The 25,771-nt window shown below is 33.6% G+C and overlaps 5 protein-coding genes across 6 annotated transcripts; 3 read left to right on the plus strand and 2 right to left on the minus strand.

Annotated features, from left to right (window-relative positions):
- Positions 1-1,816: 1,816 nt before the first annotated feature.
- LOC137831594 (large ribosomal subunit protein bL17c) lies at positions 1,817-3,724 on the minus strand. The gene is made up of 2 exons (XM_068639332.1): positions 3,309-3,724; positions 1,817-2,477 (listed from the first exon to the last, which is right to left on the minus strand). Exons 1-2 carry the CDS (start codon positions 3,556-3,558, stop codon positions 2,068-2,070), a joined length of 660 nt encoding a protein of 219 aa, XP_068495433.1. The 5' UTR covers positions 3,559-3,724; the 3' UTR covers positions 1,817-2,067.
- Positions 3,725-4,252: 528 nt separating this feature from the next.
- Positions 4,253-7,337, plus strand: LOC137831595 (bifunctional bis(5'-adenosyl)-triphosphatase/adenylylsulfatase FHIT). Its single transcript, XM_068639334.1, has 5 exons — positions 4,253-4,404; positions 4,479-4,589; positions 5,659-5,805; positions 6,804-6,902; positions 7,004-7,337. The coding sequence occupies exons 1-5, from the start codon at positions 4,297-4,299 to the stop codon at positions 7,118-7,120; spliced, it is 582 nt and encodes a 193-aa protein (XP_068495435.1). The 5' UTR covers positions 4,253-4,296; the 3' UTR covers positions 7,121-7,337.
- Positions 7,338-8,080: 743 nt separating this feature from the next.
- LOC137831596 (bifunctional bis(5'-adenosyl)-triphosphatase/adenylylsulfatase FHIT-like) lies at positions 8,081-10,294 on the plus strand. The gene is made up of 5 exons (XM_068639335.1): positions 8,081-8,272; positions 8,366-8,476; positions 9,522-9,668; positions 9,813-9,911; positions 10,019-10,294. The coding sequence occupies exons 2-5, from the start codon at positions 8,366-8,368 to the stop codon at positions 10,133-10,135; spliced, it is 474 nt and encodes a 157-aa protein (XP_068495436.1). The 5' UTR covers positions 8,081-8,272; the 3' UTR covers positions 10,136-10,294.
- Positions 10,295-12,324: 2,030 nt separating this feature from the next.
- Positions 12,325-22,283, plus strand: LOC137831597 (uncharacterized). 2 transcript variants are annotated; one of them, XR_011084452.1, is made up of 19 exons: positions 12,325-12,453; positions 12,768-12,880; positions 12,998-13,073; positions 13,186-13,328; positions 13,576-13,746; positions 14,905-15,112; positions 15,636-15,721; positions 15,876-16,107; positions 16,254-16,377; positions 16,708-16,844; positions 17,696-17,804; positions 18,768-18,810; positions 19,262-19,424; positions 19,651-19,721; positions 19,816-19,909; positions 20,346-20,573; positions 20,741-20,992; positions 21,532-21,921; positions 22,039-22,283. XR_011084452.1 is itself a non-coding variant. In XM_068639336.1 (19 exons), the coding sequence occupies exons 1-19, from the start codon at positions 12,397-12,399 to the stop codon at positions 22,162-22,164; spliced, it is 2,781 nt and encodes a 926-aa protein (XP_068495437.1). In that variant the 5' UTR covers positions 12,325-12,396; the 3' UTR covers positions 22,165-22,283. The 2 variants fall into 2 exon arrangements, 1 of the variants encoding a protein (XP_068495437.1); XM_068639336.1 differs by having other exon boundaries at positions 20,741-20,950.
- Positions 22,284-22,791: 508 nt separating this feature from the next.
- LOC137831598 (calcium uniporter protein 5, mitochondrial-like) lies at positions 22,792-25,737 on the minus strand. The gene is made up of 2 exons (XM_068639337.1): positions 24,843-25,737; positions 22,792-23,436 (listed from the first exon to the last, which is right to left on the minus strand). The coding sequence occupies exons 1-2, from the start codon at positions 25,341-25,343 to the stop codon at positions 22,951-22,953; spliced, it is 987 nt and encodes a 328-aa protein (XP_068495438.1). The 5' UTR covers positions 25,344-25,737; the 3' UTR covers positions 22,792-22,950.
- Positions 25,738-25,771: the final 34 nt, after the last annotated feature.

Genomic DNA, 25,771 nt, shown 5'->3' on the forward strand with positions numbered 1-25,771 from the left:
TTTGCATAAAAAAATTACAAAAAATCTATATAATTTAAAATGCTGAAAAAAATTCAGAAAAGCAAAATTGTGGATCCAAATATTTAAAGTGAATAAAGATGCAATGTAACCAATTTTGGTTTGGGCTTTAATTCTAATTTTAATTTTAATTTTTGATTCGTGTTTTCATAAGTTAATAATATTTTTACATTTGGCACAGTGATACGGCATGAACTAAAGGTGTTAGTTGGAAATGACAAAAAAAAAACAAAATTGAACTAAAAAAACACGTTATTTAAAATAATATTTATATAATAAAAAACAAATATTAATAATAACGACTTTATTTTCACACTTGCAAATTGCCATATAAATCATCATTACCTACACACAGCTTAAGCCTAAATTTATTGGGATATTTGTTGCATAAGTGTATGTTAATTAGGTGAAATAAAATACTCATTCGGTTTCAAAATATCTATGGTTTTAGTTACATATAATATTTCAAATTGATATGAAAATGGTGAAGTTATTTTGATAACATTATGCAATAGTTAAATAGAAGTAGTAACTTTATTACATAATTTCATTATTTATGTACTATAAATTATGAATATATTATTTTTAACAATTATAATGAAAGTAGTTTTGGTATTCGTAATATTGTTTTGAAAATTTAACAAAATAAATGAAAATAATAATTATTTTTTTTATTGAGAGTGACTATGTTATACGAGTCTTATATTAAAGACCAGAACTAAAATCTAATATACAAAATTTAATTACAAATTTATTACAATAAAACTAAAAACTGTTATAAAAATCATAAATTCAGATAAAATTTACATGAACATTTCCCTCTAAGTTAAGTGTAATAGGTGTAGCAAAAACAACATTTGTTGTAGATACATTATTTGTGTGGTCGAACCATGCATATGTTTTTTTTAAGTATAAATACTAGTAAAGAACAAATTCACCAAGTCACTTGAATAAACATAAAATATTTAATTACTACACCATACCTAATTTATATGTAAGTGAATTTAACTACATATTTAAATATATATATATAATAATAATCTATAAATAAATTTAATTTTTTTATTTTATAAACCTAAGTTAAAAAATAACTAAAAAGACTTTCTAACAACACATTCGGCAGAAAGGTTAATAATCTATATCACATGATCCTGAAACACATCTATTTCCTCATGCTGATGATCACCATCAACTAAATCTATGACCTTACTAATTGCAGAACTGATCTTTTTTCCTGGTTTCTGAGCAAAATTTTGAACTGAAATTCTCATTTTCCAAAGCATTCTTTATCTTGTAAGAACAGTAATCAGTTTTATTCATTGCAGTGGCCTTCCTAAGGAATTTCATATCTTCAGCTTGGTAATCCTCTGCTTGAATCATTCTATTGATTTATTTCATTGACAGTCGTTGAATGTCATTGGTTATGATAATGTTATTCCTGATGCCAGTTGATTTTTCCTTAGCAGTGACAGATGGTACCATTTTCATCTATGGCAAAGCACACTTCAAAAGGATGGCCCTAGGAGCCGGATGAAAGTAATTTCTATAAATTACTTTAAATATAAATTAACATTTGTTAAAAAAATATTTTCTTCTATAATTACCTAAATATACAACTCTTTCTCCATAAGTATAGTTAAAGAGATGCAAACTGAGAACTGGTAAAATACACAGACCTTTGAACTTTTAACAAATAGGTGAATTCTTGACCTTATGCAGATGATCACTTGATATCATAAATGCTTTGTGTCTAGAGTTATTACAGCAAGACCGTAAACAGAGTAGTAAAAAAGGCATGTCACAAATGCAAACATACTTAAAACATCTGTAATCTTAACAAATAAGTGAATCTATGAACTTCTGCAGATGATCACTTAAAGATCAAAGATGGTTGTTGTTTGTCCACAAGTACACAAATAGATGCACAGACTAAAACTAATCAAAAAGGCATAATACACAAACTGCAGAATCATTGTTACCGCTGGATACATAGACAAGCTCAACATTGCAGTGAGATTGCTGATAACAGCACCCAAATAAAGGTGATGGTTACACAAGTTCAATGTATGCCATAGGTGCATTATCACCTCGCCTTGGTAGGGTTCTTATAATTCTTGTGTAACCCCCATTTCTTTCACCGTAACGCTCTGGAACCTCTGCAAATAAAGCATGAACAATCTGCTTCTCATAGATGAACCCAAGGGCTTGTCTCCTTTTATGAAGAGATCCATCCTTCGCTAAAGTAATCATTTTATCAACATACTTCCTAATTGCACTGGCCCTTGCTCTGGTGGTCTTGATGCGACCATATTTGAGGAGCTGAGTTGTAAGGCCTCGAATGAGCGCACGGCGCTGATCAGGTGGCCTGTTGAGTTTGGGCACCCGCCTCCCATGTCTCATGGCAGATACTCGACCACCATTGTCAATAATGGTAAAGGAGTGATCACAGCCGGTGTATTCTGTAACATGAAGATGAAATTGGAAGTGAGGACAAGGGAAACGGAACTACTATATTTCATAGTTTAATAGAACAACTGGGAAGCAGATATCACTCACGCACACAACAACCTCAAAGGCAATGTTAGAGTATGATTTCTCCACTTGATCTAACAAGAGGAAGAGGCCTATCAGATTAAAGACAACTTTTTTATGGTTGAAATTACATGCATTCTCAGTAGCAGAAAATTATTTTGAACCAAAAAATCCATAACATGATGGAACTAGCTTTCTCATTAGATGTCTTTTTCACATACGAGTTTCAATTATGAGATCTATAATTAAGGAGAACGAAACCAAGCATGATGAGCTTGTTAAATTTAGCAAGAACTATTTTACTAGTTACATTTTATATGACCACTGGTTAGTATTGCAAAAAAGTGCAAAGAAATTAAACTTAAATCAAAATACAAATAACAACAATTAACCAAATTCGAATGCTTAAGCCTCTAAATGGCAATAGATTTCAATATCCCGAAAGTTCCTTTCATAGTTGTAATCAATAAATCCTAACACCAAATGAACCATCGCTCTCTCACACACAATGCAATGCTCTCCATAACGGATTCAATTCAAGAATTATTTATTGTTTTGCTGTGAACAAGTCATAACATTTATTAAAAAATAAATAAAAAACAAAACATCAACAAAAAATGAAGATAAATCCACGAAGCAATAGACCAAATCTAACTGACACAGCCAAATTGAAGAAGACAGCAAAACAAAACTGAGTAATAGCAACGGATTAAAAGAAAAGCAAATAGAAAGGGGAATGAGTGGTAGTGAGTGAGAACCTGAAGCAGAAGAAGGAGCGGAGAGGAAGAGGAGGTTAAGAGGGGCGAGACCGGTGAAAGTGGTGAGAAGGGATTTGGGTTTGGTTCGAGAAATTCGGAGTTTCATTGTAGAAGACGAAGAAGATGAAGAGACAGAGAAGCGCACTGAAGAGGAAAGTGAAGGAGGAGAAGGAGAGGGTAAAGCAGAGCGCAAGGAAGCCATAGACCACCTGTTGTCGCTGCTCGTAGCCATGACTGAAACTGACGCCATTGTTGCGTGCGTTGAGCAACACCAGAAGTCCCACACTCACTAGATAACGAATGTGGATAGAGAAAACAGGAAGAGAGAGAGAGAGAGAGAGAGATTTGTTTTTGAACTAGGCTTTAAGCCCACCATTATTTTTAATATCAAACATGTCCTTTGGACTGGGCTTCTCATTTTAACAATCTAGTCCTAGTCCTGTAATAAAACTATACTATTTGCTTAAAAAATGTATATGTTTTTTTGTGATACTCATACAAAATAATAAAAAGAAACTTGCTCTCTCAGCAACAGAAATTAATGTAAATAAACAAGTTTATGCTAACAAAGAAAAATAATAAGAAGTTAAATTTATATTTCTTAATTAATATAAAATAATTTATTTACTTTTTACTTATTCTTTTTAAATAAGTATTTTGTTCATGTTTATCTATCTAAATACCATTTTTATATCGTTAATCATGTTAAAAGTGATTTTTCAGTTAGTTATAAGAAAAAGTTAATTAGATTACCATACATGACAATTTCTATGGAATTTATGTAAGAAGAACTTTTAAGCATACTGTTTTCTCTTCTCTTTTATTACTGTCATTTTTTCTCTTTACTTGATTAATAATCAGATAATTTTTCTCTTTAAAATTAAATGAATAAATTCAATAAGATATAAAATATAAATTTGTGTAGAAATACATTGAATAAATTTATATATGATGAAGATACACGTTAAATATTGGGAGTGGTTGGAAGATGCAAACAGTGTTACTATCCTGCATTGGCAAGAAGATTCCACTCTGGTTTTTGCCACATTCTTCAACATCACTACGAGTTCGACCAATTTGGTCGTCCTCCATTAAGGTAAACATCGATCAACCTTTTCTCTCTGCAATTTCTCATTTCTCCAATAACCATTTTTATTCTCTTTCTCGCAGATGGCTGCAGAAGACTACACTTTTGGGCCATACAAGATACACCACACTGAAGTGTTCTACTCCACACATCTCTCCTACGCCATGGTTAACCTTCGTCCTCTTCTCCCTGGTAACAAAACATGGCACTGCCTATTTCTTCACACACCCATGATTCGCTTCATTTTGCCAAATCCTTTTTCACTTTCCCTTTTGTTTTAATTGATTGATTATTCTGAAAACAATGAAGCCACACAAAAAAAAAGAGGCTTCTTTACTGTTTGGTTTATGAAGTTGGTGCCTTTATTGAGATTAAGAAAGACCCATTTTTATATTTTGCTCGTTTTTGTCTCTTTGCAGGTCATATCCTTTACACGGGGTTCAATTCAATAACACAGTGATGGGGTGGGATGATTGATTTTTTTTGGTAGTTTGAGATTGAATGAAACTTTTAATTGGATCTACTTCTTGATTGAGTAGTTTGAATGAGTTGCTGCAAATTATTTAGTAATCACATTTAATTCCTATAAACAAAATTTCTTTTTAATTTGGTGAATTTCATAGCTATGTTTTTTTTTTAAAAAAAAAAAACAGCGCACTTTTTGTCTATAAAGTCAAGGCTTTTGGGCTGCAATTGTGGCTGCAATTTCTTGCAATGCTATGGATCACTGTGAAACTGCAACCATGATCTCAATTTAAAACCTTGTTCGTTTTCGTTGGAAAATCATTAACAAGCACAAACATAGTTATGCTTAGTTTTGTCCCATGCTGATATTGCAGTACATTGCATAAATATATAAAGAATACGCAATCCAGCACAATATGTTGTGCTGTTTCCAGCCCTTAACGGCAATGGACACTTTAGTGACTCTGTTTTTAGGGCTTCTGTATGTTATCATGTTATCAGTGTCTATTTTGATTTATGCGGTTCACGGTTCACTAGAATGCATATAACTGTTGATAGATTATCCAACCGTGAAGTTAATTGTTTCATATACCATATATAGGCATAGGGATTCATTTGTGTTCTTCCTGTGTTGGTTTGAAAGTGTAGAAGTAGGCTAGACTTTGGTGGCTATATTTGTTTCATAGTTAATCACTAGAGATTTTCAGTTTCGGGTGCAAGATTATTTTATTTTGCATAATGTAATGTTGTAAGAATGATTGCATACAGCTACGTAAATGTTTGGCTTGACAGTTCCTACATGTTCTTGTCTGTCCAAAGCGCGAAGTTAAGCGTTTTGTTGATCTCACTGCTGATGAGACTTCTGATTTATGGCTCACTGCACAAAAAGTTGGTACGCAGCTTGAGAGCTACCACAAGGCTTCATCACTTACTTTGGCAATCCAAGTAAGACTCATTTGGAGTATGCTCGGGCTTGTTTAATAATTTATTTTGTAACTGCTTTGGATTAAATTCTTTCTTTTACATGAGTTTTCTTTAAAACTCTTTTTTTTTTCTAAAAGAGGATTTGTGGTTTATATTTGTTGTTCAGTCCTAGTTGGGCACTGTGTCACAAATTTGCAATCTCATAAATATACACTCACTCACCTTTTATTTGACTAAATTTGAAATTAGATGGATAGTCCTTCTTTTGTTTTTGTTTATGTTTTTATTCTTATTTCCTTGTAGTTGTTTACTTATACTCGGTGTCTCTCTTTTCATTCATAATTCATTATCTACTAGATAACACTCATTTTTTAGCATTATTGTAGAAAAAAAAAGAGAGATGTTTAAGAACTTATTTTCCAATATGTATGTGAAATGCATGACTGTTTATTCATCATTTCAGTTCTTTTCTATGAAGATTCTTGGTAGGTATATTTATTTTATTCATGGCTCTTGTTTTCCAAATGCCAAGTTAGTTAGTATGTGAGACAAGAATGTGCATTTTACTAGTTCTCTGGACAACTGTTTCCTAGTCACTTGTTGTCTAATATTTTGTAGTTGTCTCGGTGAAATGTGAAAACAACTTTGATCTCCATTATTTGATGTTAAGCAATTTCCCTATTGATGAGATGATCAAATAGTGATACTAAGGGCAGTTCAATTTTGTGATTTTAGAGCCGGTAATTTAATGTTCAAAATTGTATAAAACTGAGAGAGTACCATAGGTTCTACTGATATTGTTCTGCAATTGAAATTTACATTTTGATTTTAGTTACCAAGATAAAAGTAGTGGTTACCAAAATGAAGTGCTAGTTTTGATTGGTGAGCACTATCTACATCATTTATGGTGCTATATTTATTATGTTTTTAAAAATTCCCCTACTTCAACACACTGTCTTGTTGGATGATATGCTACTTGTGACTCACAAAAATAACCGAGTTATCTTTCTGTACCTCAGGATGGACCCCAAGCAGGACAGACTGTACCCCATGTTCATATTCATCTTATCCCTCGAAAAAGTGGTGATTTTGAGAAGAATGATGAGATATATGATGCTGTAGGATGGAATTTTTTCTTGTGGCTATGATGCTGATTTTAGTATGTTGTTTTATTTGAATTTGATGCCTGAGCTTTATCTTCTGTTTGTCATTGGTTCAGATGGATGAGAAGGAGAAGGAATTGAAACAAAAGCTTGACTTAGACAAGGAGAGGAAAGATAGAAGCCTTGAAGAGATGAGTCAAGAGGCAGATGAATACAGAAAGCTTTTTGTATAACTGTTGGCTAGCTGTAGAAAATGAATTATGTGTGCATCATGTGACCAGCTTTTCTTTGTGCAGACAATTGTAATGCATTTCCTTGGGGTCCCCAAAAAGTTTATTCAGCTAGTTTAGATTATAGAGCTTTGAGTTAAGTCACAAATTGAAGGAGTGATGACAATTTGGTTCTATTCAAATAACACCATTTGGGTCCCCCTTTTTATTTTAGCCTCAACTTTGCTTGGCAGTGTTGAAACTAAAGGTTCAACAAGTTATGTTTGTTTTCCATTCAGAAAGCAAGTAGAAATCTTTAGTTAATTTTTCCTTCTACATTTTCTTGAATATCCACAACGACCGAGACAACTTTAATTCTAGAAGTTGATGGTATAAGATTGAGTTAAATCTAACCTACACAGAATTCCAGTTTCTTTTAGACTATTTTATAATTTATGGTCAATGGTGAACATCTTAGGATTGAAATTAGAACCAGTTGCTTAGAACCAGTTATGAATGCTCTGATTTAAATACTTTTGAATTATTTTTAGTTGCAAAACCATCTTCAATCCTATGCTTTATCCATCAAAATGCAGCACATAGCAGCATAAAGGCATACCCGAATGTTCTGAAAATAAATTGCTTAAAGTATATTTGAATGAAAAAAGTTACAATAACTTTGTAGAGGGAAAAAAGCTGAAAAAAAATGAAATTAATTTTTCCATAAGTTAATAGATTAATTTGTTTACGTTCTTTTGTATAAATTTTTAAATTATTTATTTTTAATTAAGTATGAATTAGTTTTTGTTTATGGAGAAAAATATTGTCTTTTAATTTTTTTCTCTTAAAAATACATAATAAATAAACTTTTCAGACATGTTCTAAATAAAATATCTAACTGTCTTATTTTTAAGGAGTAAAGTCTCCCAATTTAAATTTTATTATTATTGGATTAGGTGCCACACAATTAACAACTATTGATTCTTGACTTAATCATTCCCATATTTAAAAATATTTTTGGGAAGACTGAAGGAGTATGCAAGAATAAAGAAATTGAGGGAGAAAACTAGTCCAGAGATTTTGTACACCTATAAATTCAAAGCAAATTGCAAATTGTAAAGCATCTTTTGCATTCTGTGCATATTTCTGATACATTCACCTGGCGCATCCATTGAGGTAAATAGATAACTAACCAAAATCATAGAAAGTATAACCCTTGCTATTTTTTGTTTTTCCTTTATGCATTATTGAGAACAACAATTTTGTTAGATGGCTGTTGAATACTATGATTTTGGGCCTCACAAGATCCACCATAGTTCAGTGTTCCATACAACCAATCTTTGTTTTGCCTTTGTCAACCTGCGTCCTGCTCTGCCAGGTATGCTGTTCCTTTATCTCTATGTTTTCAATTCTCTTAGGATCATGCTTTATTATCTATCTTCAATATTCAAAGTGGCATAATCATTTTTTTCATTTTCAAGATAAATTAAGTTTTTTTCGACCATTTTGTTTGGTAGTGTTGTGAAATTAACAAAGGAAGGTTTTGACTCGAAGCGAATGCTTTGAGTGTTGCCTGCAGAAAAGATTAGGCGTATTTGGTTTGAGACCATGATTTTACAAGCTTTTCATCATTTCCTCCTTTTATGAAATAATTATAAAACTGCAATTTTATTTTCATTCTATTCTTGTTTTCGATGATCAATATATGAAATGATGAAAATAAAACCAATAAATCTTAACACGTAAAGTTATGCAGAAGATATCAATTTGGCCCTGCATAAATTTGAGATCAATCTAATGATTCAAAAATCCTTTTTTTTTCTGTGTGAAGTCTTTGTGGTGTAATCAGTGTACAGGGTTTTGCTTTGATTTATATTAATAATAGATTTTAATTTAAAATTTATAAATTACTTTTCACTTTTGAATCATTTCTACTTCCAAAGATTTAGCTTACTAATTGACTTTTGTTTTCCATTTGCAGGTCATATCCTTTTTAATAGATGTTAGCAACACATTCTGTGTAATATACGATTAATCCATTTTCATAATAGTTGAGACACTGCAAAAAGCAAAAAAAGGAAGGCACACTCCATACATGATTAGTCACCATATTAGCAAATGTAGCTTCATTATACAATTACAAATTTACAATGGTTACTTTTGACAACTCTGAAGATCCATGTGATAAAGATAATTACTAGCTTTCAATACAAGAGTGAACATGTAGTTGTAAAACTAGTTTGTTTCATTAGGGAATCAACATGACATAGTTTGCATACCTTCAGATTACACTTGATTTAATAATGGTTTCTTATAGTTGTTTGCTTGAGAGCTTTAAGAATTAGGCTCATAGTTATTTTTGAATAGTCAAATCTCAATTCAGTTAGCAATTTGAAGTTGAACCTGGTTAACTTAACAATATATACATGTTCTTGTCTGTCCTAAGCGCCAAGTGAAGCGTGTTGCAGATCTCACAGATGATGAGAATACAGATTTATGGCACATAGCTAAGAAACTTGGTAGGCAACTAGAGAGCTACCATAAGGCATCATCACTTACATTTTGTATCCAAGTAAGACAATTGAAGAAGACTTTAACCATGTGTTTCTTAGTTTCTACCAAGTCTTATAGTCACATTCCCTTGTAATTGTCTAAGACTTGCATGTTATGCTTCAACTATTTTTGAACCTAACAACATCATCTTTATGAATCCTAGGATGGACCTCAGGCAGGGCAATCAGTGGCTCATGTTCATATCCATATCCTTCCCCGGAAAAATGGTGATTATGAGAACAATGATGACATTTATGAGGATGTAGGATGAAAAGTTTTCTTTTACCTTTTCAGATATTTTGTCTCTTTTATGCAGATAGTTCTGATATTGTAACTTTGTTGATATTGGTTTTTTATTGGATGATGCAGATAAATGAAAAGGAGAACGAGTTGAATCGAGCACTCGAGGTGGATATAAAAAGGAGAGACAGAAGCATTGAAGAAATGGCTATTGAGGCCGATGAATACAAGAAATTTGTCTTCTGATAATTTTAGGTGGCACTGAAAAACAAAATAGGAAGACTATAAAATGAAAATCTATATAAAAATGTTTATATAAAGGGGACAGAATTTGATGATTCTGTGTTTCATAAACAAACATTTACATTGTATAAGGAGTTCTGAAAAAGTATTGTGTTTGAAGTTTCCCTGTTGTTCTTCAGCCAATTTGGACAATTTCATGCATGCTCTTCTCTGATATAATCAAGAACTTGTCAGAGGATGAAACATAATCCAAAACACCTAGATATATTTTTGTAAAAGTCAAAAGCATTCAAACTTTTACAAACATTACTAAACAAATTTAATGAATTTAATTACAATAACACTTCCAGGGACTTGCAGCTGTGTTGAAGATGATTTTCAACTAGAAGAGATACTTTTGTAGGAATCAAGTAAACATGATAATCAAATCAACATTCAAAGGCCCAACATAAAAAATGCAGATGCATCTTAACTCTTAAGAGTGCCTGTTACAAACACAAGAACTCCCACTCCACAAGATTATCCTGTGAATAATAACCGTAAAAAATTATATGGAAACATGGAGAATCATTTATGTGGTCAATCATGTCAAACTTTATAGACAAAATTAAAATTTTACCTTCTTTAGTAATGTTCAAATTCACCAAATTCGTAATGAAAGCAAAACCACAATTTGCTTGATGACAAAACCAAATTAGTCATAATGTACCACCAATTCTCTCTACCTTTATAATGTTGTAAGAAAGTGTTGCATTTATCAATATTTGGTTACCCCACTTCACTCCAATGGTTAGTTTTGTGTATCTTTTTGCACATTTATCACTTATGATGGTAATAATGAACATGGTTTCTTATCATCATTAGTCGGTTGAAATCACTTCATTCCATGGTGAATTGTAGAGTATTCATTTTGTGTAACAAATTTCTTAAAGAGTTTCTGAATGGTACGCACAAATAAAATAACATTGTCATTCATTTATGCGTACCAAGTATACTCAACTTCATTTCTCTATTTGATCAAGAATCACCGACATGGACATCCACTTTCAGGTTTTTTCATCGTGTTATTCTAATGGAAGGTGACGGAGGAAATTATTCCTAAGTGAGAGTTTCTTTCTGCACCCTTACGTTTTTCCTTCCTGTACCCTCATAATTTTTAAAATTCCGAAACTAGTCTTGACCTTTTATTTGAAAAAGGACACCTGCATTTTTTTGAATCTGGAAAGCATTTTTTGCATTACGGATTCTGAAATATGGAAACATACTACGGATCAGCAAATCTGGAAGATTACTGGACTCACCAATCTGGATGATTTATGGATACACCAATATGAGAGTTTTGCAAATTCAATATTCCGAAAGACAAAAAACAAAGTGCGAAGTTCCCGTAAAGCTAGCGGACTGCACGGTCTAGAATCACAACATATGTACTGCAAAAACGAAAATTCACAATAAAATAGAACTATATAGCCGAAAACCAAAAAAAAATTACTTACCTTCTTGTCCAAACAGAGAACCGCTAAGAGAAACACCTCTGTGCCAAGAGATAGAGTAGTCTCGTTGTTGAGAGAGCAATGCAGTTTGTCTGTGTGCAGTTTGTGTACAAAGGAAGAAGAAAAAGTAGAGTGTGAGTGTTGTGTGCATTTTAGGAATTTTAGAAAATATTAGGGATAGGTTTGTCTTTGCAAAACATTATAGGGTGCAGGAAGAAAAACGTAGGGGTGCAGGAAGAAACTGCCTTCCTAAGTTCACCTGTAGGCTGCTTCTTCCTGCACCTCCATACCTTCTTGTGCCACTCCCATAAATTTTTCTTATTCCAAAAATACTCTTTTCAATATTCTGGATTACATAATCCGGAAGTCTTTTCTATACATAAGATTAGCTTCCGTATTATGTAATCCGAAAGCCTTTTTTCAGATGTGTTATTAGCTTCCGGATTACATAATCCGGAAGTCTTTTCTAAATATGAAATTGACTTCCAGATTATGTAATCCGGATAGAATTTATCCGGATTACATAATCCATAGACTTATTATTTCAAATCCAAGGGGTGAAAAAAAAAGGATAAAATGGTATTTTCATATTTAGTATGGGGTGGCACAAGAAGGTATGGAGGAAGAAAGACTCTCACCTGTATGATATTAAATCAAGCCCAGCCCAGGTGATGGTCAGGCCCAAAACCATGTGTGTGTCTGGTTTGATTTGGCGGGAGTGTATTCCGATATCAATGTCAGAACTTTAGTGGCTTCCAACTCTGAGACCTTATGGTGGTTTCTCTTCCTCTCCTCCCCACCATGGAGACCATTCCCTCTGTTCTCAAGGTAAACCCTAATCAATGTCTTTACCTCTACCAACCTCGTTTTACCGTTTCATAAATGATGAAAATTATTGATTGTACAATACCGTTAATCCTTTGTAAGATAACTTCAATACCCACTTTCCAGTTTTCAGTTTCGTTGGTGAGATTGAAAAAAGTTTTGTTTTTTTGTTGGTGCTTTATTATCTAAATAATAAATAATTGAATGTGCAATGGAAATGGTGTCGAGTTGCCCAATCAGTTTTGTGAATGACTTGTTAGAGGTTTTGAGGGTTTTATGATTGTTGGATGCTGATGTGTTTCTACTGTTGTTTTCAGAAATACTTTGGGTTTTCTGATTTTCGGCCTTATCAGAGAGAAGTTATTGAGAAAATTGTTGAGAAAAGGGATTGTTTGGTAGTCATGGCTACTGGCAGTGGGAAGTCATTGTGGTAAAAAACATCATCATTCCGCTTTCACTCTCTCATTCTGTGTTCTTTTACCTCTTCTTGAAGCTAATTGCCTAAATTGGAGAGTTCAAAGGTGAACTGTATTTTATTTTTTAACAGCTATCAGGTACCTCCCTTGGTTGTTAAAAAGACTGGGATAGTTGTGAGCCCTCTGATATCGTTGATGCAAGACCAGGTGAATTGATTGGTTCTTCTGAATGAGTCTTCTTGTTTTACTTTTCTATGCCCTCAATGCCTTTCTGTATCTAGCCATAGTGATTATCTAATAAGAAGAGATGGGAAAACAGGTGATGGCTTTAAAACAACGAGGTATCAAAGCTGAATATCTTGGAAGTGCTCAGAAGGATTTCACTGTGCACTCTAAAGCTGAACGTGGTCAATTTGACATTCTGTTCATGACTCCTGAGAAGGCATGCACAGTTCCTACCAGGTAATGCATTAAACACATGTCTAACCTTCAGCTGCCAGATTGTGTGACCTTTATTTTGAGTTGCATTTCACTTATTAGTATAGCTTTTAAAAATAGAAGTGTCATGCAGCTATTCTAGAAGATATATGACTAGTTCACTTTATCAGTTAATTATCTTTCTAATTTCTGGAATTAGATCGCTGATTTTAGTCCATACCATGTCTTGTCTAATTATGATATTCTGTTCACTTGAACTTATTTTTTGTAGTTTCTGGTCCAACTTACTAAAGGCTGGAATTAGTCTTCTTGCTGTTGATGAAGCCCATTGCATATCGGAATGGGGACATGATTTTAGGGTGGAATACAAGCATTTAGACAAGTTACGTGAGGTCTTGCTTGATGTTCCTTTTGTTGGTCTAACTGCCACTGCTACTGAAAAGTAAGCATCTTTTGCTTTGGCTGTTAGTGAAGCATATCATTGCTGTACTTTATAATGACTCTGATACACATTTTGTGCCTTCTTTATCTTGTATATATTATGCTCTCCAATTGTTTATCGATAAACTTGCTTTTAGTTGCAATTGCAAGTCATTGTCAAGATCATGGTTTTTTTCTTTTACTTTATCACCATGCTTTGCTTGTGTTGGATTCAAATTTCAGTCAATTTCAGCCTTTTATCAGTCTGTCTATCTATCTATTTCTCTCCCATGTTCCCTTTCCTTTCCCACAAATAACAGCAAGAAGGGTACATGCTGGAGAATGATAGAATTATAAAATGAGGGTAGTTTGACCTATAAAGACAAACTAGAAACTAACTCTTTTTTAGTATTTTATTATGTCATCAAAATAATCATAAACGGATAAACAGGGGAATTGAAACTAATCTCTTGAGATATTAAATCTATTTAAGAAGTTGATTAGGGGCAATATGGGAGGGAAGGAGAGCCAGGACTTGAATGTATTGGGGTTGGAAGTAGTGCTTCTGTTCTACAACATTGATTCGTATCTTCCTCTGTTATCTGGTATTCTGTTATCCAATTTATAGATTTCTAGAGATAGAGGACTTTTGTTAGTAAAATTGCATATTGTTCTACGATCTGATCTAATTCTGCATGAAGCCTATTAGGTTTCTTAAATTTTTAAAATGATGCTGTTTGTGGCAAAAATAAATTACCAGGTTCTGGACTCATTAAACCACCTATGCAGAATTCAAACTTGTTTCTGTTGAAATCAGTTGTATAAGGGATGGCTACTAAAGGTCATGTAAGATATTTTTTAAATCTTTACTGGTACAATGATTCCTGCCATGTTTGTGTACTTCTGGTGGTTTCTTTCTCTTTCTTTCCATTTTACAACATCTTCTTATCAAGAGGAAAGGATTTTGTTACCTGTGTTGAACACTATTATGAGCATTGTTATAGGAATGGATTAAAATTAATTTATATTTCTACTTGGTGAATTAATTAATGAATTTATGTGACACTTCTTTTTGTTACATTGCCGTACTTAATGGTTCTTTTAATTAATAATATACTGTAACTGTATTTAGATTAAAGAAAAACATACACTCATTTTAATTTCTGTGCTTTATTTCCAGGGTTCGATTTGACATCATCAGTTCCCTGAAGATGGATAACCCTTATGTTACAATTGGTTCATTTGATCGCACAAATCTTTTCTATGGTGTCAAACTATTGAACCGTGGACAATCTTTTATTGATGAGCTTGTGCGGGAAATTTCAAAAGAAGTTGCTACTGGTGGTTCAACTATAATTTATTGCACAACAATCAAAGATGTAGAGCAGGTAATGTGCTAGAAATATTACAAAAGAATCCCAAAATAGTTTTCTATCTTGTCCTTTGTTGAAGGATAATGGAAGATTTTACACGACTCAGAACACTTGATAAACTAGGCCGAAGGGACAGGTTGCTTGATGACTCATTAAGATTTTAGTTATTAGGCACAATAATTTAAGGTGGTGCTGTATGGTACTATATAGGATATTCATTCATGATTCAAGACAAATATGAGAACTTTCAACTTATTGTGTAATAGGAAAAAATTGCAAAATTCATGCTAACACCAAGTGTGCCTTCTTAGATATGGAAAATAAAAATTAAAAAGATATATTTTTTGCATTGAAATATCCACTGATTATTCATGACCTTTCACTATGTGTGGTTACTTATCATGATAGTTTGTCAAAACGGATAATCTATATTTCTGTTTTAGCAACGGAACTCTTGTTTGCATTTTTGTTGTCTAAATTCTGTTTGTTGCCTGCAGCCTTTTTTAATTTTATATCTTGAATTTTATTGTTTAAATAGATATTCAAGTCATTTACAGAAGCAGGCATTGAGGCAGGAATGTACCATGGCCAAATGAATGGAAAAGATCGAGAGGAGTCTCATAGGTGAATATTCTTTCTTATTTTAGAACATGAAATAAAATTTCACCTCTGATCGCTGTGAAGGTGGAGCATACTCCTTACCTCCCTCCTGTTCTCTAATTTTTGAAGATGCTTCAATGGTTTGATCCTAACTGAACTTGTTCTAATCTATTGACAGATTATTTGTTAGAGATGAACTGCAAGTTATGGTGGCAACCATTGCCTTTGGCATGGGCATAGATAAACCTAACATTAGACAAGTGATTCACTATGGTTGCCCTAAAAGTCTTGAGTCCTACTACCAGGAAAGTGGACGATGTGGTAGAGATGGTATAGCTTCGGTTTGTTGGCTTTACTACACAAGAAGTGACTTTGCAAAGGGCGACTTTTACTGTGGAGATGTAAAATCAGTACGTGTATTTAAATTTATCTGAAAAAGTTTGGCTAAGGATTTATTTGTAGTTAAATGAGCATTGAAGCTGCTTACTTCTTGCATATTGTCCCCATATAAGCTATCCCCATTCTCCTACTAATATTTAAGTCTCCCATGTACCAGGAAAAACAAAGAAAAGCTGTTATGGAGTCATTGCTTGCTGCTGAACACTATTGTGTGCTGACCACATGCAGAAGAAAGTACTTGCTTGAATACTTTGGGGAAAAAAATTCAGCTGATAGATGCGGTTTGCCTTTTGCTTAGATGCTTCATTATTGTCCTTGTAAAGTTAGAGCTTAAACTTAGTAGCCTATCATTGTTACTCCATTGACTTTATACAATTAGGGGAATCAGGAATAGTGTGTTTAGTCCTAATACCCCCCTCATGGTGGATCATGTGTCATATGCTCCCAAGCTTGCTAAATAAGGTTAAATATAGGCACTCTAAGGGGCTTACAAAATATATCAGTTAACTGGACAAGTTGACAAAACCAATAACAATCTTTATCTTGCTCAAAACTATTCTTTTCTTATTTAGTTTACTCCAATTTTTATTTCTTTTATACGTGTTTTGTAGGTAACTGTGATAATTGCAAAGTCTCAAAGGAGGAGCGTGACATGTCAAGGGAAGCATTTCTTCTAATGGCTTGCATTCATTCATGCAAGGGCAGATGGGGCCTTAATATGCCTATTGATGTCCTGCGTGGGTCTCGAGTAAGATTTTCAATATTAAAGCTAGGAAGTGTTTTCATTTCAGTTTTAGAGAATTCATTCACTTTTTGAGTTCTTGTTTGGTTTCTTATTCATTTATTTAATCATGTACTCCCTTTTTATTTTCTACGGTTATCGATGTCCCTGTGTTTTGACTAACGATATTTTTTTCTTTGGTTACTACTACTACTATCACTTATTGTTTACGATAAAGAGTCTTATAATTTTATTGTCATTTTTTTTCTGGGTAAGTTCTTACGTATAGGTTGTATACCTTTTTGAGCCTTACTTGATAACTGTGGCTTATTTTCTTTAGTCCCTTTCAAGTACGATTGTGTCTAATTGTCTATCTACCATCCATTAGGTGTTTTAGAGAAATAGTTGAACTTCTACAAACAGTTGCGTGTAAATTTTAATAACGAAGCTGTAAATTTTTATACACCAATTTAGATATATTAAACGAACAATTCGCATTACTTCATTTACATGATCCTAAAATTGTTCAAAATGAACATTTCAGTTATTCAACAGCACAAAAAGCTCTCTTAGTTCATAATGACAAGGTGGCTTTTAACAAACCTATAAACCCTGTTTCCTCTTATTCATAGTGACAAACATTGAAGCTTTAGTGCATATGGATTCCTCGAGTACCCAAAATGATTTTGAATCTAGCAATTGGGTACCTTCTTTTTGCTGTCTGTGGTTACTGCACAGCTTTAAAAATACCCTCTACTTGGTATACTCTAAAAGCATAAGTATCATTTGGTTTTCATTCATTCTTAACCTTTATTGTTGCCTTTAAATTTATTTAGTTGTTCCAACTGTTGATAGTTGTATTAGCTTGTAACTTGTAGGTCAAGAAAATTCTAGAGGCTCAATTTGATAAGCTTCCACTTCATGGGCTGGGGAAAAATTATCCAGCAAATTGGTGGAAATCACTTGGGCATCAATTGATTTCTCGAGGTAGAGTGGAAATAATTTACAATCATGAGTTATATTGAAACAGTTCTGTGGATCGACATTCTCAGTTCAGGGAAAGTTTGGATATGTAGAGCAAAGCATTTTCTGTTGCTCTGTTTAAGTTGACTGCCTGTCTTTTTGGCAATTTGAATCATTAGAAGGCAGTTTTAACGTTGTACATTATTTTCTGTATAAAGGATTTGTTGTGAAAATAAAATTACATTTTCTGGTTTCTGTTGGCTTGTTCGCTGTCCCTTGTATTCATTTTTTAAGTCTTGGCTATGATTGGATTGCAAGCACTAGGTTAGATGGTACGACACCATGGATGAAAGTCTGCCTTTTGCTCTCTTTGATTATTTGAGTAAATATGTTACATAGAAGAATTCCAAGAGACCCCTTTATTTTTAATTTTTCCTACATAGAGTGGGTTTATTTCTTGCTTCAACTGGAGCTTTTTGAGCTAGTAGCAGTATCTTTGTTAGAATAGGTACTAAATTAAGGTAGGAAGTAGTTGTATTTGAAAACTACTATATGTTGTACTTATGAGCTGTACCTATGAGCGGTACCTATGAGCGGTACCTAGGACTCTAGTTCTGATCTTTGCTCTTCCATGTAATTGTATCACAATTCTACCAATATAAAAATGAGAACATACGAGAGGAGTGATCTGGCTCTCTCAAATATAGTCTCTTTTATTTATCTCAACTGTATCAATATACATATATACAAAGAAAAAAATACATTTGAAAAATAATTGACATTTTTTTCTGTTTTCAAACATAATTAATTTTTCATACATTTCTTGCTATTTATTTGGCACTGGTAATTGTATTTCTTGCTTCAGTATATTTTACATATTACTATTCACAATCTATGTCAAAAAATGACAATCTTTTATATTACACAGTAAATTGTATTGAAGAAATTGCTAGATGCAATTTGTAATGGACTCCTATTGTTCTACAGGTTATTTGAAGGAGACTGTTAGTGACGTCTATAGAACTATAAGGTAGATTCTTCAAGTTATTTGGTAGATTAAAGTAGTTATTTGAAGTCTGTGTATGCTACTAGTCTGTTACCTGAAGGTAGGATGAAAATAATAATTTATGCACGGATACCTTTGTGGAAAATAGTGATTCGTCAAGGAGGAAAAGTTTACAGATAATTATCACTGGGATTTCGATAGTCTTTCCCTCTTACACTTTCTAACATTCCAAAAACTGTCCTATCCCCTTCCAACTCCCTGTTAATCTTTATGTTTCCCTTATCCACCTCATCACCCAGTCTGTTAATAGAGCTAGACTTCTCTAATTGGGCATCCTACTTCTATTATAATTTTTCATAATTGGGACCTAAAAATGTCAAAACACATCTATTATGCAACTTTTTAGTTTTAGTGTTTTAGTGTGTTTCACAACTGAAGCTATAATTAGACGCAAAATTTGTTCTTCATGAATCAGTGTCAGTTCGAAAGGAGAGCAGTTTTTGGCCTCTTCTACACCAGATTATCAACCTCCTTTGATTTTGACATTAACTGCTGAAATGCTTGGAGAAGAAGATAATGGAAACACACAAGAAGAATTCAAAACTTTATCCACTTCAGAATTAGAAGGTTTTTCAGAGGTTGGTAATAAGTGGTTTTATCTTTATCCAACATCTTGTCTTTCTTTCCTTTTCTTCTAATCATCAATGAAGCTTCTTGAATAAGTGGTTTACAATTATATGTGTATGTAAGATAAATAAGCCATTCATCCATAAAAGATAAAAAACAGCAAGCTTATTGTTTCCAATTTTTGTTTGTAAGAGACTATATTAATTCTAAATCTTTGTGTTGTACTTCTATACTCAGGCTGAGAAAACGTTCCACCAAATGCTTTTGGAAGAAAGATTAGAGCTTGCAAGAAGTGTTGGAACAGCTCCGTATAGTTTTTATTTTTTAACAGTTTGAAGGATATTAATTCTTAGTTTCTTTTATCCATACTTTCATCATAAAGCTGTTATACTGTCTTTGTAGATATGCTATATGTGGTGATCAAACGATCAGGAAAATTTCTTTGACAAGACCATCTACAAAAGCAAGACTAGCAAACATTAATGGTGTAAATCAGGTATCCCTTCAATGTTTTGAAGATGTCTGTAACTGGACCAGCCCAAATGGTTCAAGAAAAAAAAGCAGAAACTTGTCAAAATGGCTTTAGTAAACAATTTTTTTATTAATATTCTAATTCAGCTTTAGTAAATATAAAATTCTTGGCAGCAATTACGTGTATGGAAAAATCTTCCAATTGCGAAGGTTTATTGAAATACTATGAAAATGGCTTGCAAGATTTCTAAACAGGGGGGGAATTATTGTTGCATGCAGTGTGAACTAGTTAATCCTCTGAATGAGCAATCTCTTGACAGTAGTTTACCTTCCAATGATCAGTAATCACATATCAGATTTGTTTGGCCTGTAAACATGTCTTTAGATAATGAAGCCATTTTTATTTTATACCTTCTGTCTTTCTGTCATTTGAAATACTGACTTCAAACAACATTGTACAGCACCTAGTTACAAAATATGGAGATCATTTTCTTCAAGTTATTCTGAAACTGTCGCAAGGATTAAACCTATCATTGGATGGGGAAGAAAAGGTTCCAATGGCTAGTTTGCAAACTAATGGAGTAACGAAAGTATCTCCACTAACCAACAAATCCAAGAAGTTGACATCAGCAAAGTTTGAAGCATGGAAAAAATGGCATGAAGATGGTCTTTCTATTCACGAGATAGCTGTATGTCATTCGAATCTGCTGTTACTAATAAAGATATATATAATTTCATTGTATAACTTCATGAGATTGTTGTATGTCATATTAGTCTGTTGTTACTAAAGAAGATCTATGCCCACATGTTTCACTATAACTACTTTCTCCACTGACTCCTCTCTCCATAATCTCAGAACTTAGAAGCTAGATCGGCTCCTATAAAAGAACAAACTGTTGCTGAATATCTGCTGGAAGCTGCTCAAGAAGGATTACCTTTTGATTGGGTTAGATTCAGCAAGATGATAGGACTGACACAAGAGATCATATCAGAAATTCAGGGTGCTATTTCAAAAGTTGGATCTACAGACAAGCTGAAGCCTATAAAAAATGAATTGCCAGAAGATGTGGGTTCAGATTTCCTACCTTCGTGATTTGAGTATATCTTGGTATTTATGCAAATATATGGTCCAATATATTTCATTCTACTGCTCTATCCTCCACCGGAACAACTTCATGATTTTAGGTTTACTATGTTTTTATTTCCTGAAAATTATTCGAACTTGTTGGTATCTGGTTCTTTGTTTTTCTAGAATCATGTCTAACTCTTGATTATGAATTGATTAATCAGACTACATAAGAGTCAATGGACAAGGTCTGCAACAACCAAGTGTAGATAGAAAGAATTTGTAGACAATGGCTACGGTTGTGTAGTCAGGTTTCAAAAGTTTTTACCAACGAGATACTATTTCTCTCTCTTGTGAAGTTTCTTTTCACGTTGTAATTTGTAAATATTAATCATTAAACTCAAAATGGAAATGTCCCAAAACCCTGACAACATTGGAAGATAACTTCCAAGAAACAAAGGGAGCTGAAGTCCTTAACCTGAACAGGGAGAGCTTAAGTATCATAATCATAAGTAACTTGTAGCTGAAGAACTGCTTATTGCTTCATTGTATCTGAGATTGAATAATTTGTTATGGTGCAGATAAGTTATCAGCACATCAAGACTTATTTGTCAATGCGAAACTCTGGTATATCCTTGGAAACATTTCAATCTGGAAGTAACCAGACTGGGAAAGATGATGAACTTGCATACAATGCTTCAAATTTTCCAGACTCTACTTTAGAAACATGTCCCGACAGACATTGTGAAGATGGCATTTCTGCAAAAAGTTTGGCTGAACAATGCGACTTGGAAATGGATGAGGTACCTTTACCTGTGAACAGTTCTGAGGAACAGAAGCTCTCAAATGCCAGTGAAGGGGAATTCACAAGAAAACGACAAAAGGTCAGTGAAACGAATGAAGAAAATTCAACTAAATTGAAAGCTACAGAGAGTTCTGTTGTGGAGTGGATGAAGAACCTTGATGAAGGGGTAAGTGGCGACTTCTTTATGTTTCTGACAACTTTCTGAAATATGAATATGTATATATTTATATATGCTTTACTTTGTGATTATTATTGTAAGAAAAGTGTTGCTTATTGGTTTCAGGCTACGTTGAGCACTATTTTGGAACACTTCAATGGATCCAGTGAAGATTCTGTGGTTGAACTGATAAATGGCCTAGAGTGTGACTTTTTAATATATAGGAAAGGGAACGTGTATAGGGTTTTGTAACAAAGTTTATGCATCAGGTTTTGTGAAAAACTATTTCTTTGTAGTCTGTTGCATTTTCACTACAATGTTATCTGCATTGAGTAATGATAATATTTGAACATACTAGTCATTTCGTAACAGTTCCAGGTGTTTAATGGTAAATACATTTTTTTTTTGCTTTATTACTTTTAGATTTCATAATATATCTTACTTTGATCCCTCGTTTAAATTGCTCCCTTGTAGTTCAAATAATTTTTAGTTATTCATATCAAGTCCTAGCTTCATAGTTCAATTGCATAAATAACAAATATAATAGAATGTGATGTATCATTTAGTTTATGTAATTTTGTAAAGAAAGAGATTATAATGACCTGCATTACTATAATTTTGGACTTTTTTTTAGTTCTTAAATGTGATTTGATCTCTCAATTTAATAAATTTAAAGATGTAATATTAACACTAGTTTCTCGTACACGTAGGTCGTCTAAGCATTCTTTTAGCACGATTTTTTGAACTACTGAATTTTATTTTCACTTAGTTGAGATATATTTATCCCAAAAGTTAACAACAGATTTGTGGAAACAAAAAACTCCATAAGATTTCTGGACCAGAGACTCATTCTCTCAATAATAACTTGCCATCAAGAAATGGAATAGAACATAATCTTCATGCATTGTTAAGAAAATGAGGCAAATAAAGAAGCCAAAACTATAGTTAGTTTAATCTCTCCCCACAAACACTAAAACAAGGGGAACAAGGTTAACTATAATATATATTTAAAAAGAATTGCAAATTCTCATGAAAATGTTAATCTCTATGTATAGCATCTTCAAGGTCCACTACCACCCCTATGCGATTTTTCAAAACGGTACTAGCATGTAAAGGTGTTTTGCACTTGCACTGGAGCTCCTTGAATCTCTCAATGTCAAAATTATGCATCTTGAAAAGTTTCATCTGCCTTGAAAGAAAAAGCCTCTTCATCAAGTCTTGGTAAGTAGGGTCTCTTGAAGTGATCAAAAAGTATGCATAGCCTATGACCAACCCTGTGGTTGTGGTAAAAAATGCAATTGGTTCCATTACATCCCATGAAAATTCCCAGAATGTTAGCCGGAAGAAGAGGCCGGCTGTCACTATGATGAATCCTAGTCCAGACCAGAGGACGCGCCGCACCTGTTTATGTGCCAACACATCAATTTCCTCTTTCTTATCCTGCAGACTCTTCAACTCCTCCCTTATAGGATCGTTGTCAGCAGTCAGTGCCAGTGGAACGGCTCTGCGAACCAGATCCACCACCTGAAACACAGAACATTGCCATACAACAGAAACATAATCAGTGAATTTAGAAACCTTTCCACACTATGACAGAATTGAATTGCATATCACTTTCTCTAATGTCTTTTTCAAAACTGTTTCCTGAAGTTCATTTCCTCAACAAAATTTTTGGTTGATCAGATAAAGTTTCAACAAACATACTGCTAAGATCCCACAGACAGTTTGTACCAGACCAGACACACCGTAGAGAACTTAAGGAGTTACAAATTGTTTTCTACTGTTGTTTAGGTTCTTTTGTGGTTTTAGTTTGATGCATAGTAGCCAGTTCAAATGAAAAGAGTAGTCCTGCACTGAAGTAGGTTTACGCATGATAATCCATGACAAACAGCTTGAAACACACTAATTAGCTATAATACATAACAATATTGGAAGTTTTCATGAATACCACTCCCTATTATGTTACATTAGGGAATGCATCAGCCCCGAACCAGTAAAATTGTTGAAATGAATAATCTATGTCCTGGAACCTTTTGCATAACTAGCACATAGAAGACTAAACTAAAATATTACAATCTTGTACTTCCAGAATCCATTATAATTTATAAGACCTCTATATAGACAGGAGATTACTCTTTTGCCATTTATAATCTTCTAAGATGAAATAAACGTATGTAGTGATATAATAAGTTAACATATTTACAGGGCAAGAAGAAAAAGAAAATCATAGTGATGTTAATATTCTGCAACTGAAAACAAGATTCCAGAATCTAGAAATCTTTATCATGACAGGACAAGCATAATGAAGAGAGGTTGGATCTAAATCGTTGATGGCATTGAGAGGATGCAATGAAATAATTTGGAGCTGTAGTGTTCTTGAGAGCCAATTTTCTTAAAGTTTATAAACTCAGTTTATTCTCTCTATTTCAGAAAAAACCTGCAACTGAATCAGACTTTATCAAACTCTACTACCTAAAACTACCGTGAAAGAGAAAGCAGACAACACAGAGCATGAAGATAAGAGAATTTATATATGCATCAGTAATTGATAGATGAAAAAAAAAATATTCCCATCCACCATGGAGTTAAGCCAAAGGTTGAATCATGAGTTATTTCAGGTTGAATATGAAGAGTGCTAAAGTGTATATGCAGGATAAACTGAAGATTCACCTATTTTTTTTTCCTTTACAAATACATATAATATTTCCCTGTGAAAAGAGATGTGTAATACATGGGTCAGGGAGGACCCTCACACATTGTAAAGCAGGAACAAAAAAAAGGGCAAGAATTGACATCTATTGCACCACAAAGGTAAGTAAATATACTGTTATATACTTAGATCTGGCCAAGCTTTTGGTGAGCCCCACAAACACATCATGTTCTTATGCCAGCATAAACATAATCAATTGAAATCAGTCCCAATATCTCACCTTATCAGGATGCAAATACACTTTGTCCCGGAAGAGGAGAACAACCCCAGCCTCATCAAGAACCCTGGCAAATGCTGCAGCCTCCTCATGACTCCTGGCAATCCCCATGCTCTCACAGGCCTCAAGAAGCTCCGAATAGCAAATAACTTCCTTCCCTTCCATACCAAGCTTCATCTTCAGAGACTCCACGTTCACCAACCTCATAAGCTTCTTGGCTTCTGAGTATGATATAAAATCTTCTCTTTCATTACCATTGCTGAAACCACCACCCCCAGTTGAAGTTGATACACCCCTCTTTATTTGATTCAACAGAAAAGATAAAGGTGTCATCCCACCACCCCTTCTTCCACCACACATCACCTCCACCACACCCCTCAAACCCAACAAAGGAGGACCAAAAGGATGAAGCTTTTCCCCACAACCATTGCTAACACCACCAGTTGCTGATACCCTTTGCCTTAGAAAACCGCCACCCACACACCACCGCCACCTACCCCACATTTTTCCAGAACCCAAATAAAAAAAAATCCAAACTTTATGAGAAAAACACCAGCTCCACAAAAACCCGACACTGCACAGTATAGTTAACACCGTGAAAAATCAACAACCGACATCTCCCTTCTCATCTGAAACATTCAAAACATATTGGTCACTAAGATCGGTGCTCGAAAGTAGCAACTTCCAAACAAGGACTGGCCAAGAAGTATACTTTAATATAAAATCCTAAGAAAGAGAAAGAGAAATTTTGCGTGTGCATACAAATACTCGGAGAGAGAGAGTAAGGAAAGAAAGAAAGAAACTAGAAGGTAGGCGAAAGAGCAGAGGAGAAAGTGGATGTTGACGGAGTTGCTACATAGAAATACTCAGTTACTTTTTTGTGCGGAATCGACATTGTTGTCAACAACAATGGGTAACGGTTATTAACGGCG

This window comes from Phaseolus vulgaris, chromosome 6 (genome assembly GCF_000499845.2).
Source record: "Phaseolus vulgaris cultivar G19833 chromosome 6, P. vulgaris v2.0, whole genome shotgun sequence".
Classification (NCBI taxonomy): domain Eukaryota; kingdom Viridiplantae; phylum Streptophyta; class Magnoliopsida; order Fabales; family Fabaceae; genus Phaseolus; species Phaseolus vulgaris.